The sequence below is a fragment of the Syngnathus acus genome, chromosome 2, assembly GCF_901709675.1.
Source record: "Syngnathus acus chromosome 2, fSynAcu1.2, whole genome shotgun sequence".
In the NCBI taxonomy this organism is placed as follows: domain Eukaryota; kingdom Metazoa; phylum Chordata; class Actinopteri; order Syngnathiformes; family Syngnathidae; genus Syngnathus; species Syngnathus acus.
The window spans coordinates 6,238,222-6,251,445 of record NC_051088.1 but is presented as its reverse complement, the minus strand read 5'-3'; the positions used below and the strand labels follow the sequence as shown (position 1 = coordinate 6,251,445).

Sequence of the window (13,224 nt, the reverse complement as noted above, 5' to 3'; positions counted from 1 at the left end):
TTAGAGACGCTACACAATGCTGCAAACTCAGGATAAGCAGCAGTTTATCTTAAATGGTTTTAATAAGTAAAGATGTGACTTGAAGTAAAATAATAGTCAAGCTCACCATTAAAATCAGTACATAGTGGCCTGATTTGCAATTTAATGCTTAAACCTCAGCTTGATTAGTGTCATGTATTTTTGTTCCACAGCTGACAAAGTGTAAGTTATGTAGGCTGCTGTCATCAACCCGAACAGAGATGGACTAAGACAGGAGGAAGGGGGTGGAGATTATTTTTTTTTTTTTTCATAATCTGCCAGTGCAATGAAATTCAAGACGGTGCCCCATGATGCATGCGCACTACTTGGTATATTCCATGTAGTACTCAAGACACAGTTCAAGATTAAGAAATATATGTTTGTAAACTCAATATAGAAAGACATTTATGGAAAAACTTTTGGAGGCATGCACTCTCCCTCTCAGAGCATAGTGTAGTTATTCTTGGAAGCTTGCGGCTAGCTGGGCTGCATGAACACCCCCCCACAAACTCTGAAGACAAAGGTAAGGACAACAAATTAAATCTCAACCTCACTTTAAATTGGTTATTCCCACTGTGTGTATTATAGCCTTATGTAAAATGCATTCTGGGAGGAGTGCAGAAGAAGTTCTTTTCTAGCCACAATGACTTAATAAGTATGCTCACTAAGAATGGAGACTATTGTTCTTTGTTAAAGAGAGGCAGGCATGGTTTTTAACACTTCATTTTGTTTTACTGTACTGTGCAAAATACAGTAACTTCCAGCCAATACGTGGCCTTTTAATGACATTGAAAACATTACTGCCAAGAAAATATTTTCTTTATAAATTCCTTTTTAATTTTGTTTTGTTGAACATTTGAGTTTGATAAAGGTGCTTTATTGAGTGTGATGAATGTGCGTAACATGGAAAAGTACATGAGGGAGAAAAAAAATACAATGTCCACACGGGGGCAGGCTTTCAGTTCATAACACTTTTACTTGTCTTCACAGCCAATCAGAGAGCGCCTACTTTTCCAGCGGTTTCCATAGGAGCATTATTATGGGCTGTGCGCGTTGTTACTTCCGGTGTACGGTCGACAGATTTCTCCAAACTCATCTGTGTTTCTTCTTCTTCTTTTAATTCCCAGTTTGATGGACTCGGATAAATGAGTGTTTTCTCGGACATCTTGGTCGTTTAATGTGTGTATTCATATTTCTTAATATTTTAGTAACGGGAGCGTATTACTGGGGGATATTGTCGGAGTGTGCATGATCTCTCCGAATTCCAGCTTCACCAAAACATGTTTCTTTATTAAATACAGACTTTAATGCCAATAAGTGTTTAAGTGTGTGAATGGTTGGCTATGTGGCCAGCGATTGACACATAGGTGGTCCCACGTCTGCCCGCCTCTCGCCCAGCCAGCCGTAACACCGGGATTGATAAGAGGTACATTGATAAAGTGGATGGATGGACAATAATATGATGACTAGGTTGAACTTGGATACAATACAGCAAAGACCCCATGAAACCCCATGCAAATAGGGAGAACATGCCAAGTCCAGCGCAGGGGGCAGATAGGGTGAACGCTTGCAACAGTTTTGTCAATTTAAAATATTGTGAAAAAAATGCGTTACTTGTGCAGAGTCCTGCACAAATAAAACAAATAAAAGAGGACTTCTTTCACAGTGATACACGTGACGTACTGTGTCGTTAATTCCATAGTCATCCAGAGCATGTTGTCATCTTGATGCAATGAAAAATTCTTTATTTTTCCATCAGTACATTGTTATTTATTGCCTCAACTCAGTGTAAACAAGAGATTGCATTTTTAAAGCATCATGAGTTTTACAGTGCACAACAAATTTTAAACACACATCTATAACCCCTAATCACATAATTTGTATGTTCCTAGATTAAACCAGTGCCAGTTCTACCAGTACAGACATCATGCCTGGCGATGACAAGACATCACAACAAACCCGCCAGAGGAAAAAGAACAAAAAATCCCGCTCCAAAGGGAAGAGCCCTGGTGCAGGTCCAAATGCAGGTCTGGCTGGTACCTTGAATGGGCAACATGAACTCACCTTACCAGCTATTATTCAGCCACTTCCTAAAAAGTCATCAGAAGGGAGGCCCAAAGTAGCTGTAGCCAAAGTTGAAGAGGAGTCATCTCGAGCCATATGTCTACAGGTTCTTTTTCCATACCTGCTGGCTGGAATGGGAATGGTGATGGCCGGAATGGTACTGGATAATGTACAGGTGAGTTCATTCAAAACATTTTAGACCTGATGATAATCATCTATCACACAGGTGTCAAACTCAAGGCCCGGGGGCCAGACACGGCCCGCCACATCATTTTATGTGGCCCGCGAAGACAAATCGTGCATCAAATTCGTGTCATTACTAGAATTGCAAATTGTCTTCACTTTTAATAATATCTTTTTTTTTTTTTAATATTTGACCAGTTTTTACTCATCTGATTTGAAAATGAGTTATTTGTCAGTTTGTTTTGTAGCTTTTACTGTTTATAATTTGAGGTGCTCATACATTTATTTGGGTTGACAGTCATAATGGCCCTCCGAAAGAAGCTATGACTACAATGCGGCCCGTGAAAAAAATGACTTTGACACCCCTGGTTTAATTATTTCACTGGTTCTTTTATCACAAACAAATTATTTAGGGTTCATTACCTGACATGTTTCGGCTATCACTTCCGCCTTCATCAGAGTGTCACCGGTGTGGTTGTGACGCGTCTTTATCAGTTGATGGATGACACTCTGATGAAGGCGGAAGTGATAGCCGAAACATGTCAGGTAATGAAACCTAAATAATTTGTTTGTGATAAAAGAACCAATAAAATAATTGACTGGTTTAAATGTATGGTTAGGGTTTCAAAGTAAGGTTTCATACTAGAGTTAGGGTTTCAAAGTGGGGTTTAAAGCTAGGGTTAGGGCTTCAAACTAGGGTTAGGCTTTCAAAGTAGGGTTTAAAGCTAGGGTGAGGGTTTCAAAGTAGGGTTTAAAGCTAGGGTTACGGTTTCAAAGTAGGGTTTAAAGCTAGGGTTAGGGTTTCAAACTAGGGTTCATACTAGAGTTAGGGTTTCAAACTAGATGAGCACGTTCTGTCGTTCTGTGTAAGCCCCTTTTTGACCAACCTGAACCAGAGTTAGCAGGAAAGAATGAATATTTTTGTGTACCTTTGGATGTGTGAGTGGTCCAACTTACCCCTGGTCTCCTCTCAGGGGTTCTGTTTACCACCTACTAGCAGAGGTGTTGCTGGATGCTTTGTGAGAAGCTGATAGATGTCTCATGCCTACTTCCCAACACATTTTATCCGCATTGGCTCACACCTTTCGCAGTGTCAGTTGCTCATCGTCATCCCGTCTGCGACTGATAATGGTTTGGCTGAGTGTGTCCTCCGGGGGATTTGAAATTGACACATGTCTGAATGGAAAGGACATGAAGACAAAATTACTCCAGATGTAACTGGTGTACCTGGATTTCTATGTCCTTTTTTTTTTTTTAAATATAAAAGGTATGAAAAGACACAAACAACCTATTCACAAACAAACAAAAAAGAAAATAGTGACTGATCTCAGAGATGGCTAGTATAGCAATGCTTCCAAAATGTATGCTTGTCAATGTCATAATTGTGTTGTTATTATATTATTATTAGTTATCAGTTATCAATTAGTTATCCAACAACCAACCCCAGGAGCTTCATATTTCCAGGTGCAAATTGGCATTATAACCGAACCATACAGAGCATGCAAGTTAGAACTACAGGTCATCTCTGGCAACTCGTTTTGGGAGAGCCTGAACATTTTTTTAGTCTCTATCAAATTGAAAAAGAAGGGAATGGATAAAGGAAACGGTGGGCAGGATATATGAAAGGTTGACTATAAAAAACATGTTAGAATGCTGTTTAGTCGAAACTTACGGTCACATGGTGAGGAAGACCAGTGTTGAGAAAAAGCAAGAGTGTTAGCGTGTGTACCGGTAAGCTTGTCATTTCCTTACTGGATGAGGATGACGTGCAGGAGGAACAGCCCCACCTCTTTATGTTCTACGTCACATCAGAGTGGAGGAGAGCAGAGCAGAGCAGAGCAACACTACAACAGACGAGGAATACTAGAGCCAGTCAGACAACCAGTCGCTGCATCTTATTACAGGATCTTTTGGATCACCTATTGACAGCGCGGACCTGTTTTATTTTTTCCCTTCACTGATGGAGAGACGCTGGATGGACAGCCAGAGATACTGCTCGTTCCAGACTCCTCAGACTGATTGGGTTCAATCCTTCACTAAACTGTCCCAATATCATTTTTGTCAGTAATGTGGCTGTGGTTCTGCTCAGGAGATCTCGCTTACTTCTGATTGGATCAAAATGAGGACTGAATACAACAAAGACGTAATCAGTGCAGTTTAATTTTTTATTTGAATAACTTTTCCTCCTGAAAGAATAGTCAATTTAAGCTATTTGTTTGGGTATGGCAAGAGTTGTATAGTACATGTCGGGCAACAAGATGAATGATTGTGACCGATGGTAGAGTTATAGTGTTAAATCAAGTGGTGCTGATAAATGAATCACTTCATTACTGCTGACTCACCATTAGCTCACAGATTCCACGCATCGTTGTATGGCAGGTGAAAAAGTAAAAGTTAATTTCAACTTGCCTTAAAAATGTAATAAAATCTATTAAATCTATTGGTCATAGTAATGTAAACTAAATGTGTGTATGAAATGAATGTAAATTAAATGAATGTAAACTTCACCTGTCACTTAGATGTAACAGGTTTTTCATACCACAGATTATTCTAAAACAACGTGTTCATCACTTTTGAATGAAGCATAATTATTCTAATGTTTTACTCATCCCATAAAGGTACCATCACAAATTATACAGTATTTTTTACTGTAGACATTGTAAATGTACTCAATTATTTATTCTTCCTTAAGTCTTACTATAATGCTGAAGGTTATATGACTTATGCTCTCTGGTTTATTTCTTGTTAATTTCTAAAACCTCCAAACATAAACATCTCGCTTTCCACTTAGACGTAACGGGGAAAGCAAAGCAGTTACTGGAAATGAAATTTACCTCAATCTTAAATGTAGCAATGTTAATTGGTTAAGTGTATTTCATGCTTTTAGGTTAGGCTTAATTAATGTTATTACTTGCACTTGTCAATCAAATGCCCAGCCCATTCATTTGAAGACCTTCCATTGACTTTTTTTTTTTTTCTAAATTGATGCTGCTGCTATTTTTCGACTTCCATAATTTACGGATCAGTTATGGATGAACCACAAGGTCTTTGACACTGATCAATTCTCATTTTGGAGCCAAATTTCTTTTTTGCCTCCACTGCCTCAATTCACAACTCAACATTTCCTGGGATGGCACGACTACATTGAACTTGGATAACCCCTTCACACAACATGGCGGTGACTCATCTCGAGCTGGAGCTTTGCTACCAAGGGAAAAAGTTACGGAGTGTGACATGGAAGCTGACACACTCGGAATATGGTTTTCTACCTGAGCGCTCTTGGCTCATCGCGCTGCAGGTCTTGGTACCATTCCTGGTGTCAGGACTCGGACTGGTCTTCGCTGGTGTTGTCATGGACCTGATACAAGTATGCAAATATCTCCTGATAAAGTAAATGTTGGATTGAGAGAATAAAAACCTACAAAATTGGTTATTTCCCATGGAAAATGAGAAGCTATTCCAGATGCCTAAAATACTACCAGAAATTCAATTTCTACAATGCCAGATTTCTCAAAAGCAGAGTCAGAAGCTTTAAAGTAAAATTCAGTTTTGCCTGGATGTGGTCCAGATTGGCAGCAATTTCAATGAAATGATGGAAGAATGCCAGCAACATGATGATTGAGTGCTTTGCATTGCTTTATTACATCAAAAACTTTCAGGGTTTTAACGTGTCAGTTTGCATGATCGACAGTGCATGTTTGAAATCTATAACAACTGAAGCATATGAGATTGAAGACAGTGAAGACTTGAAACTAGATAGATATTGTGGTGGCTATGTAAGGACTGCAAAAAAGGCCATGGTTTGAAGATCTCTTGGAGATGAGGGACAAGAAAGAACTCATGGATCCCATTCCCCTTGATGAGAATTGTGGGTGCATTTGAGCAAGGCATTCATCCTGCTCAGAGTCCTGACGCTATTGTACACCATCCATCACAATCGAATCGAAGATATGTGGTTAATCGGATTCATCAAATCTCCCCATAGTCGCTCAAGGAAACTGTCTTGCGGAAAATTTGTTATCGCATGGAAACTAATTAAGTAGTAATCTTTTTGTTCATCCATCCATTCGTAATATCTGTGCAGGCATTGTATTGATTCACCAAGATTTGACACCTTTTTTTTTGGCTAGGTGTCTTGAAATCAGCTTCCAAGAAAATAGCAGAACTTTTTTTGTAAATCATGTATGTTTACTAACTACAGAACATCCCCGTTTTCATTTGACTGCGCATCTTTCCGTGCCTCTTTCCTCCCTGCCTTTTCCCTTGTATCACCTCTCTTGGCAGCTGTGGTGCTCCGTTCTATGCGCTTCTATTTAAAGACCTACCCCCCTGGACCCCCCCCCCCCCCCCAAGAACCCCATGAACCTGCCAAGTAGACTTGTCATCGAGAAAACAGAGGCAAACAAACTGTACATCCTGTGCACCTGGTGAACCTGTGCTGTCACAGAGTGACCAAAGACTTGGGATGAGGGAATGTAGGCCAGTAGGTTAGTCGAGAATATGCTATGCACTTATTTACCGCATCAGCACGGCAGATGGTTCATGATGTACATCTATAAAGAGGAACATATTGTTTTCAATAAGTTACTGTTTTTGAAAAAAGGACACCTACATTATTGTACATACACTAACCAATGTTCATGTTCTTGTGTGTTTCAGCACTGGGATGTGTTCAAGGTAATCACAGAGGTCTTTATCCTTGTACCTGCACTGGTTGGGCTCAAAGGAAACCTGGAGATGACCCTGGCTGCTCGCCTCTCCACCGCGGTGAGAGAAGATAAAAATATGACCGCAGAAGCCATGTTTACGAATGCGACTGCATCTTAAGAACCTCGATTAAACTAGGGTTTGTTCCCCAGAGCAATTTAAAATCGAGCTGATGGATAGCCAATCAATTTTTGTTGGAGCACAGGCATCTGATCTGCCAAGACCAAACAATTTTAATTTGAACAGATTGAGCTCTCTGAATTGAATTGGATATCTGTAAAATAAATAAAATAAATAAATATTGATCACTCCACATGGTCATTTTGTGGTGTTAAGGTATGTAGTTTGCTTGGTTTTGTACCAAGTTGAGCTTCGTATTAATTGAAATATCAAACGTCACGAAGGTAAGACCTTCATCAAAACAGCCTGTTTGACTGCTTTTACTCTTAAAGTGTTCATAGTGATGCAATTATGAATTTCTGTCCAGTATGGCTGAATATCATTCATGTCCTTAGGCCAACACAGGACAAATGGATGACCCGAATAAGCAATGGACCATGCTGTGCTGCAATCTTGCACTAATACAGGTAAGGTAAGGTATGGCCAACTCTCTGAGTTTGAGTCTTTGTTCAAAATCAAATAGTGCTAAATAATAAATGTTCACCCATTAATTGTGAAGCATGTTACTCTGAACTTGGAAAATAAGGAGCCCAAGACCGAGAAGACCATCTCATTGGTGGTGTCCCCACATTTGGCGACCGCCGCCACCTCTCGTGTCTAGCAGCCATTTGCATGAGAGTGCCCATCCCTAACTTTAGCCATAAATGTCCTTATGAGTGATCATGTGAATTTGCACACTCCACAGGTTCAAGCGACTGTAGTGGGCTTCCTCGCGGCGGTTGCAGCTGTGTGTTTAGGAGCAATTTCCAGAGGGGGGATTGAATTGAACCAGGCAGCTGTTCTGTGTGCTAGCAGCATCGTCACCGCATTTGTGGCTGCTCTCTCTTTAGGTCAGTAGCCCACGTCTTGGTAACGGTAACAACCTGAAGCTTTGTAAGGTTCGGACAAAGCATGTTCACGTTTCTCACCAAAAAGGAGTCTGAATTGTTCTTTAACGTTTAGTCGTGTTTCTGTCTCATTTCTTCTCCCTCACAGGCTTGTTGATGATTGGAGTGATCATCGGCTCCCGAAAGGTCGGAATTAACCCGGATAATGTTGCCACCCCTATAGCTGCCAGTTTGGGAGATTTGATCACCCTATCCCTGCTCGCTGGTGTCAGCAGCACCCTTTATGAACATATAGGTGAGGGGAATACAGTTGGCATACAGCCGGCCTGTGCTGGGGGGTGCATGAACGTTTCCTTCAGTTTACAAAGAATGCGTTTGTTTTTTTCTTTTCTTTTTGCGTGATGCCTTTGTTGGCTTTGTGAGAGGTGCAACAACCTTGTGAGGATGTTGAAATTGATGTGTAGCCAAAAAAAAGACACGGAAAGTCTATGATTTAACTGTCGATAAAAGTCAATTGAGGTGATGTTGAATATCATGAAAAGTGTTGGGAATTACATGTATGATCACTATCAACACTGTATTTGGTTATTTATTGTAAATTTTGTGTATAGCATTAGTAGTTTTCAGGTACAGTATTTTGTCTTTGGTCCACAGAAATATGGTACATCTCTCCCTTGGTGTGTCTGATCTTCTTGGCTCTAATCCCCCTCTGGGTTGTGGTGGCTCGACAGAACCCTCAGAGTAGGGAAGTTCTCTATTCAGGGTGGCAGCCTGTTTTAGTTGCCATGTGTATTAGCAGGTATATAAACACACGCTGCTGTCATTGGTCATTCATTCTACAATTTTATTCACAAGAGTTGTTTATGTAGAAATGATTTATTTTTTTGTCTGTCCTGACATTCTGTGTATTTCCAGCCTTGGAGGTGTGATACTGGACAGGACGGTCAGTAATCCCAGTTTTGAGGGGATGGCTGTTTTTACACCAGTTATCAATGGTAAGATTAAAACATATAGTACTAATATAGGGCATTTTTGGATGGCGTTGTACAAACCACCATTGTAAAATGAACAGAACAAGAAAAAAAACTGCATTTAATAATTAAGTCATAGTAATAACATACACTGATCTTTTGATGTACATGGATTCAGTTTCGGCAAAAGCTTCACCTTCTGTTTGATTCTTTTGGTGACGTACAATAGTACATATATTGTGGTGTACTGTACTCATTGTCTGTCAATCTTGACTGGATTAGGAGTTGGTGGCAATTTAGTAGCCATCCAGGCCAGCAGACTGTCGACCTACCTCCACCTCTGGAGCATTCCAGGAGTGCTGCCATACAAGATGAGGCAGTATTGGCCCAATCCCTACACGACTTTCTTTTCTTCAGGTAACACCATCAATATATTATTTTTATAACAATAGTAGCCATTTGGAAGTAGTTGACTGTTCTTTGTAAAGATAATATTTCCTGACTCTCTTGTGGTATTTTAGTGCCTTTACAGCTCTGTGTTTTATTTTTCCTGACTATGGCTTTTTGATTCACTGTCACCACTCTCTTGTTTACCAATTTCATCTAGAGCAAGGAATTGTGCTCAGGGGACAAGCTATGAAATATGTCAGTCAGTGTGTATAGCCCAATAGAATGTGTTTGAGCAGGAGATTAATACTCAATAGAGGACCTTCATACTTAAAAATAACAAAGTGTACAAGATCACTAGTGTCTCAGTCAAAGCTTAGTTAACACCCAAATAAATTCAAGCGGAAATAAATACAAAATGGTTACCATTACCATTTACCGTACTTTAGACGTGAATGCTACACGACCACGCCACGTCATATGCTTGTGTTTCCTATTTCAAATCCTGCAGGTTTGAACTCCAAGTCAGCACGAGTGCTGCTGATGCTGGTCATGCCCGGACAACTGGTCTTTCTCTACGCTGTCTCTCTGTTGCAGGGAGATGAGGTGGCAATAACTTTAGCCTTTGCTGCTTGCTACCTGTGTGCTGCTTTCCTACAGGTATACTCACACAGCATCATATTTACGGGACACACTGTGGAAATATACTGTGACTCTATAAAAGAGAACTAGAATTGATCGCTGTGTTTGAATCTCATCTCGGCCTTTCCGCTCCTTAGGTTCATTGAAAACTCTAAATCGTCCATTGACGTGAATGGTTGTTAGTCATTCTTAATCTTCGATTGATATCTTTCTCCCAACGTCTGTTGATATCATATACATCACCATGATCACAACATACTTTTCAATTCATTCATAATGATTAATATTGTCTTCAGATCGCAAATGAGTTTGGCAAAAGCAAAATGTGACTGATTACTTTTGTTATTTAAAATAGATGTATAATTTCATATTTTAAGTACGCAATAGGCTCCTTGTTAAATCGTGCCACTCAACAAGGTGGAGGATTCAAATCACCATTATTGTAGATACCCCAATACGTACATAGACACCGTCTTGCTTCTGTCACAGCTCTGATACTATCAAGGAAGCTAAGAAATTGCAGTGTCAAATTCACTCCCATTTTTGTTATCGTTGCCCTGGTCTTTTGAGTCCATATTTATATGTTGTTGTTTTTTATTGCTTGCTGAGCTCAGTGTTCTCCTTGCTCCAGGTGGCCATTTTACTTTATGTGGCCGACCTGATTGTCCGTATGATGTGGCGACGTTCACTGGACCCTGACAACTTCTCCATCCCGTACCTGACAGCCCTGGGAGACCTTTTGGGCACTGGCTTTCTGGCCCTGTGCTACCATGTGTCATTAGTTCACAGTCAGTAGCTCTGAATGAGCTTTCCATACACACATATGGACAATACGGAAAGGAATAAGTCTCAGGCCCAAACAAATGCTACACTGGTGACATTTTCAGTAAATATGTCATCTGTGGAGCATTTCCATCTGTGTTTGTGCTGGAAATAATATTTATTTACTGCACATCTACGTATGAATCACAGAAACGGGTCTTCCTGTGTTTCTGAGTGGAGTGTGACATGCTTTTGCTTACGTTCTCAACCATTCTTCCTCCACTCTGCCTTTGGTATCACAAGAAATGTGTTGGTGATATTAGAAGGGCAGTTTCTGCTCTACAGTTCTGCAGAGTTTCATGCTTTGACTCCTGGTACATATCAACATTTGTTTGGATTACACTGCTCAAAGTCAGCCAGCTCAAATCATTTTTAATGTTATATAGTTTTGAAAATATTTTAAAAGGGAGGATTTTATTGTCAGTCCTGTTTTTAATGTTTGTTGCATGGTGTGTTCACTAGAGGGCACTGTTACTCCCCTCTTGGCACCATGTTAAATGGAGCAGTGGAGAGTCCAGACAATCATTTGTCAAACTTCATCAAGGTGTTAGCCTGTTTTTGGCTTCTAAATTACATCAGCCATCTCGTCAGCAAACTTGAAGCTGCATTCATTTATTTTAACAGCAGCAAGATTAAATCTAGCAAGTAAGAACCAGTTAATGTGATGCTAAACCTTTGCAAAAAAAGATGAAAGATAAATATGTACAGCACACTCACATCACTCACAGGTCTCTTGATTGTAGATGCTTACTTAAAAAAAAAGAAAGTAAAAAGTCTTATTTTTCCTCAGGGTTTGTACCAGAAATTCATCTTGAAGTTTTTAATATTCAGGTGGAATTATACGCAGACATTCTCACATTGATCGATGTTGCATTGCCATTTTGTTTTCTATATACAAAAGTGGTTTGGCTAGATTCTAATGAACCGCTCAGAAATGTATGTTAAAAGGGTTAAAACGCACACACAGCTACAATATTAACACATTACAGGTGCTTATTCAACCAGTTAGCGCAGCTCCTGACGAATACTACAGCCTCTTTCGTGAAACAAATGCATTTTAGCACAGAATCAAACAAAATCTGCTGAAAAAGAATCAACTCTATGAAACATTTCAAAATTTCTCTCATGGTGAAGCCAAGAAATACAGGCAGTGCAGAAAATATCCCCCAAAACACCTGACTGCATACTGTACTTGCACTTTTGGATATCATCTACAACCGTTTGAGTCAAATACCGTATTTCCTCAAATAGTGGCCTCTATTCAAATAGACAACTTGCCTTGCTGGTGTGGTGTGTCCACCACTATATGAATCAATATATCCATATATATATATATATCAAAGTCAAAAGTCAAAGTCAGCTTTATTGTCAATCCCTTCATATGTCAAGACACACAAAGAAACCGAAATTCCGTTTCCTCCATCCCACGGTGACGAGACATACAAGTAATATATATATATATATAAATACCTTAATATGATAAATAAAGATTAATATAGGACCCTCCTCTAATAAACATGGTATTCTGCAGTTTCAAAATTTGAGAGAATTAAAATTGAGAAAACTATTTGAGAAAATACCCTCATTCCTTTTTTTCTTTCTGTGCAGACTATAAATGTTTCTACTACTGTAAGTGTAACTGTCTGAACATGCCAACATGTATCATACATGGCATTAAGGGCCTTTTATTACATGTCGTATGGTACTGTACATTGTCACCTCATATTGGTCATCTGTCTTGTGTGCACACAAAAAATAGATATGTTATCAAAATGTCATGTGTTTGGCAAGTTTGTACTTGTGGGCTTTTGTGTTTTTATTTTAAATAAAACAAACTGTGTGATTGAATCATTTTGCAACAGTGTCTTGTCAAAAATGCCATATTTGACCCTTTTTGCCATCACTGTGATGTATTAACATGAGACAGTATCGTATCTTCTTTACTTAACAGGTTGTATATTCCTTTCCACCTGTTCACTCTTATTCCTTTAAAGCTAGCCACTTTTGTAGCATATATTCACAATAACTGCAAAATGTAAATGTTGTCCTTTACTGGGAGTTGTGTCTTTGTATTGTGTAATTACCGTTTTTTTCCGTGTATAATGCGCAAAATTTAACTAATTTATTGTCCTAAAATCTGGGGTGCGCATTATACATGGGTACAAATTTAAAACTTTTTTTTTTTTTTTAAGAAAATCATGGTACAACAAAACCAACAACAGGACTGACCGACAATAGTGTGTTTGTACTGTGCTCTGGTCATTTCGTCAAAGAAGGGATAATAGTCCTCTTCTCTTCTTGACTGACAATGAATGTGATAGTTCAGCAAATAACAAAATACGTATTACAGGTAATATTTTATTTCACAACACTTTGCCTTGTTCCTTTCGTCTCTGCTGTTCACTTCAAACACGCTCCATACG

The 13,224-nt window shown here is 39.3% G+C and overlaps 1 protein-coding gene across 4 annotated transcripts; it reads left to right on the top strand.

The window, feature by feature from the left end:
• Positions 1–309: 309 nt before the first annotated feature.
• On the top strand, positions 310–11,639 carry LOC119136851 (solute carrier family 41 member 1-like). 4 transcript variants are annotated; one of them, XM_037275639.1, is made up of 11 exons: positions 310–541; positions 1,911–2,257; positions 6,925–7,032; positions 7,488–7,559; positions 7,838–7,982; positions 8,128–8,274; positions 8,634–8,778; positions 8,895–8,974; positions 9,233–9,367; positions 9,849–9,997; positions 10,611–11,639. In XM_037275639.1, exons 2-11 carry the CDS (start codon positions 1,946–1,948, stop codon positions 10,773–10,775), a joined length of 1,458 nt encoding a protein of 485 aa, XP_037131534.1. In that variant the 5' UTR covers positions 310–541; positions 1,911–1,945; the 3' UTR covers positions 10,776–11,639. The 4 variants fall into 4 exon arrangements, with proteins under 4 accessions (XP_037131534.1, XP_037131526.1, XP_037131542.1 ...); XM_037275631.1 differs by lacking the exon at positions 310–541 and adding an exon at positions 1,052–1,197; XM_037275647.1 differs by lacking the exon at positions 310–541 and adding an exon at positions 1,222–1,444.
• Positions 11,640–13,224: the final 1,585 nt, after the last annotated feature.

Bases quoted from the DNA above. Each gene is read 5' to 3' on its own strand.
- LOC119136851 (XM_037275639.1), top strand. From the start codon at position 1,946: ATGCCTGGCGATGACAAGACATCACAACAAACCCGCCAGAGGAAAAAG. The intron at 7,033-7,487 runs GTGAGAGAAGAT...TCATGTCCTTAG, and splicing joins CTGCTCGCCTCTCCACCGCG to GCCAACACAGGACAAATGGA. The intron at 7,560-7,837 runs GTAAGGTAAGGT...CACACTCCACAG, and splicing joins GCAATCTTGCACTAATACAG to GTTCAAGCGACTGTAGTGGG.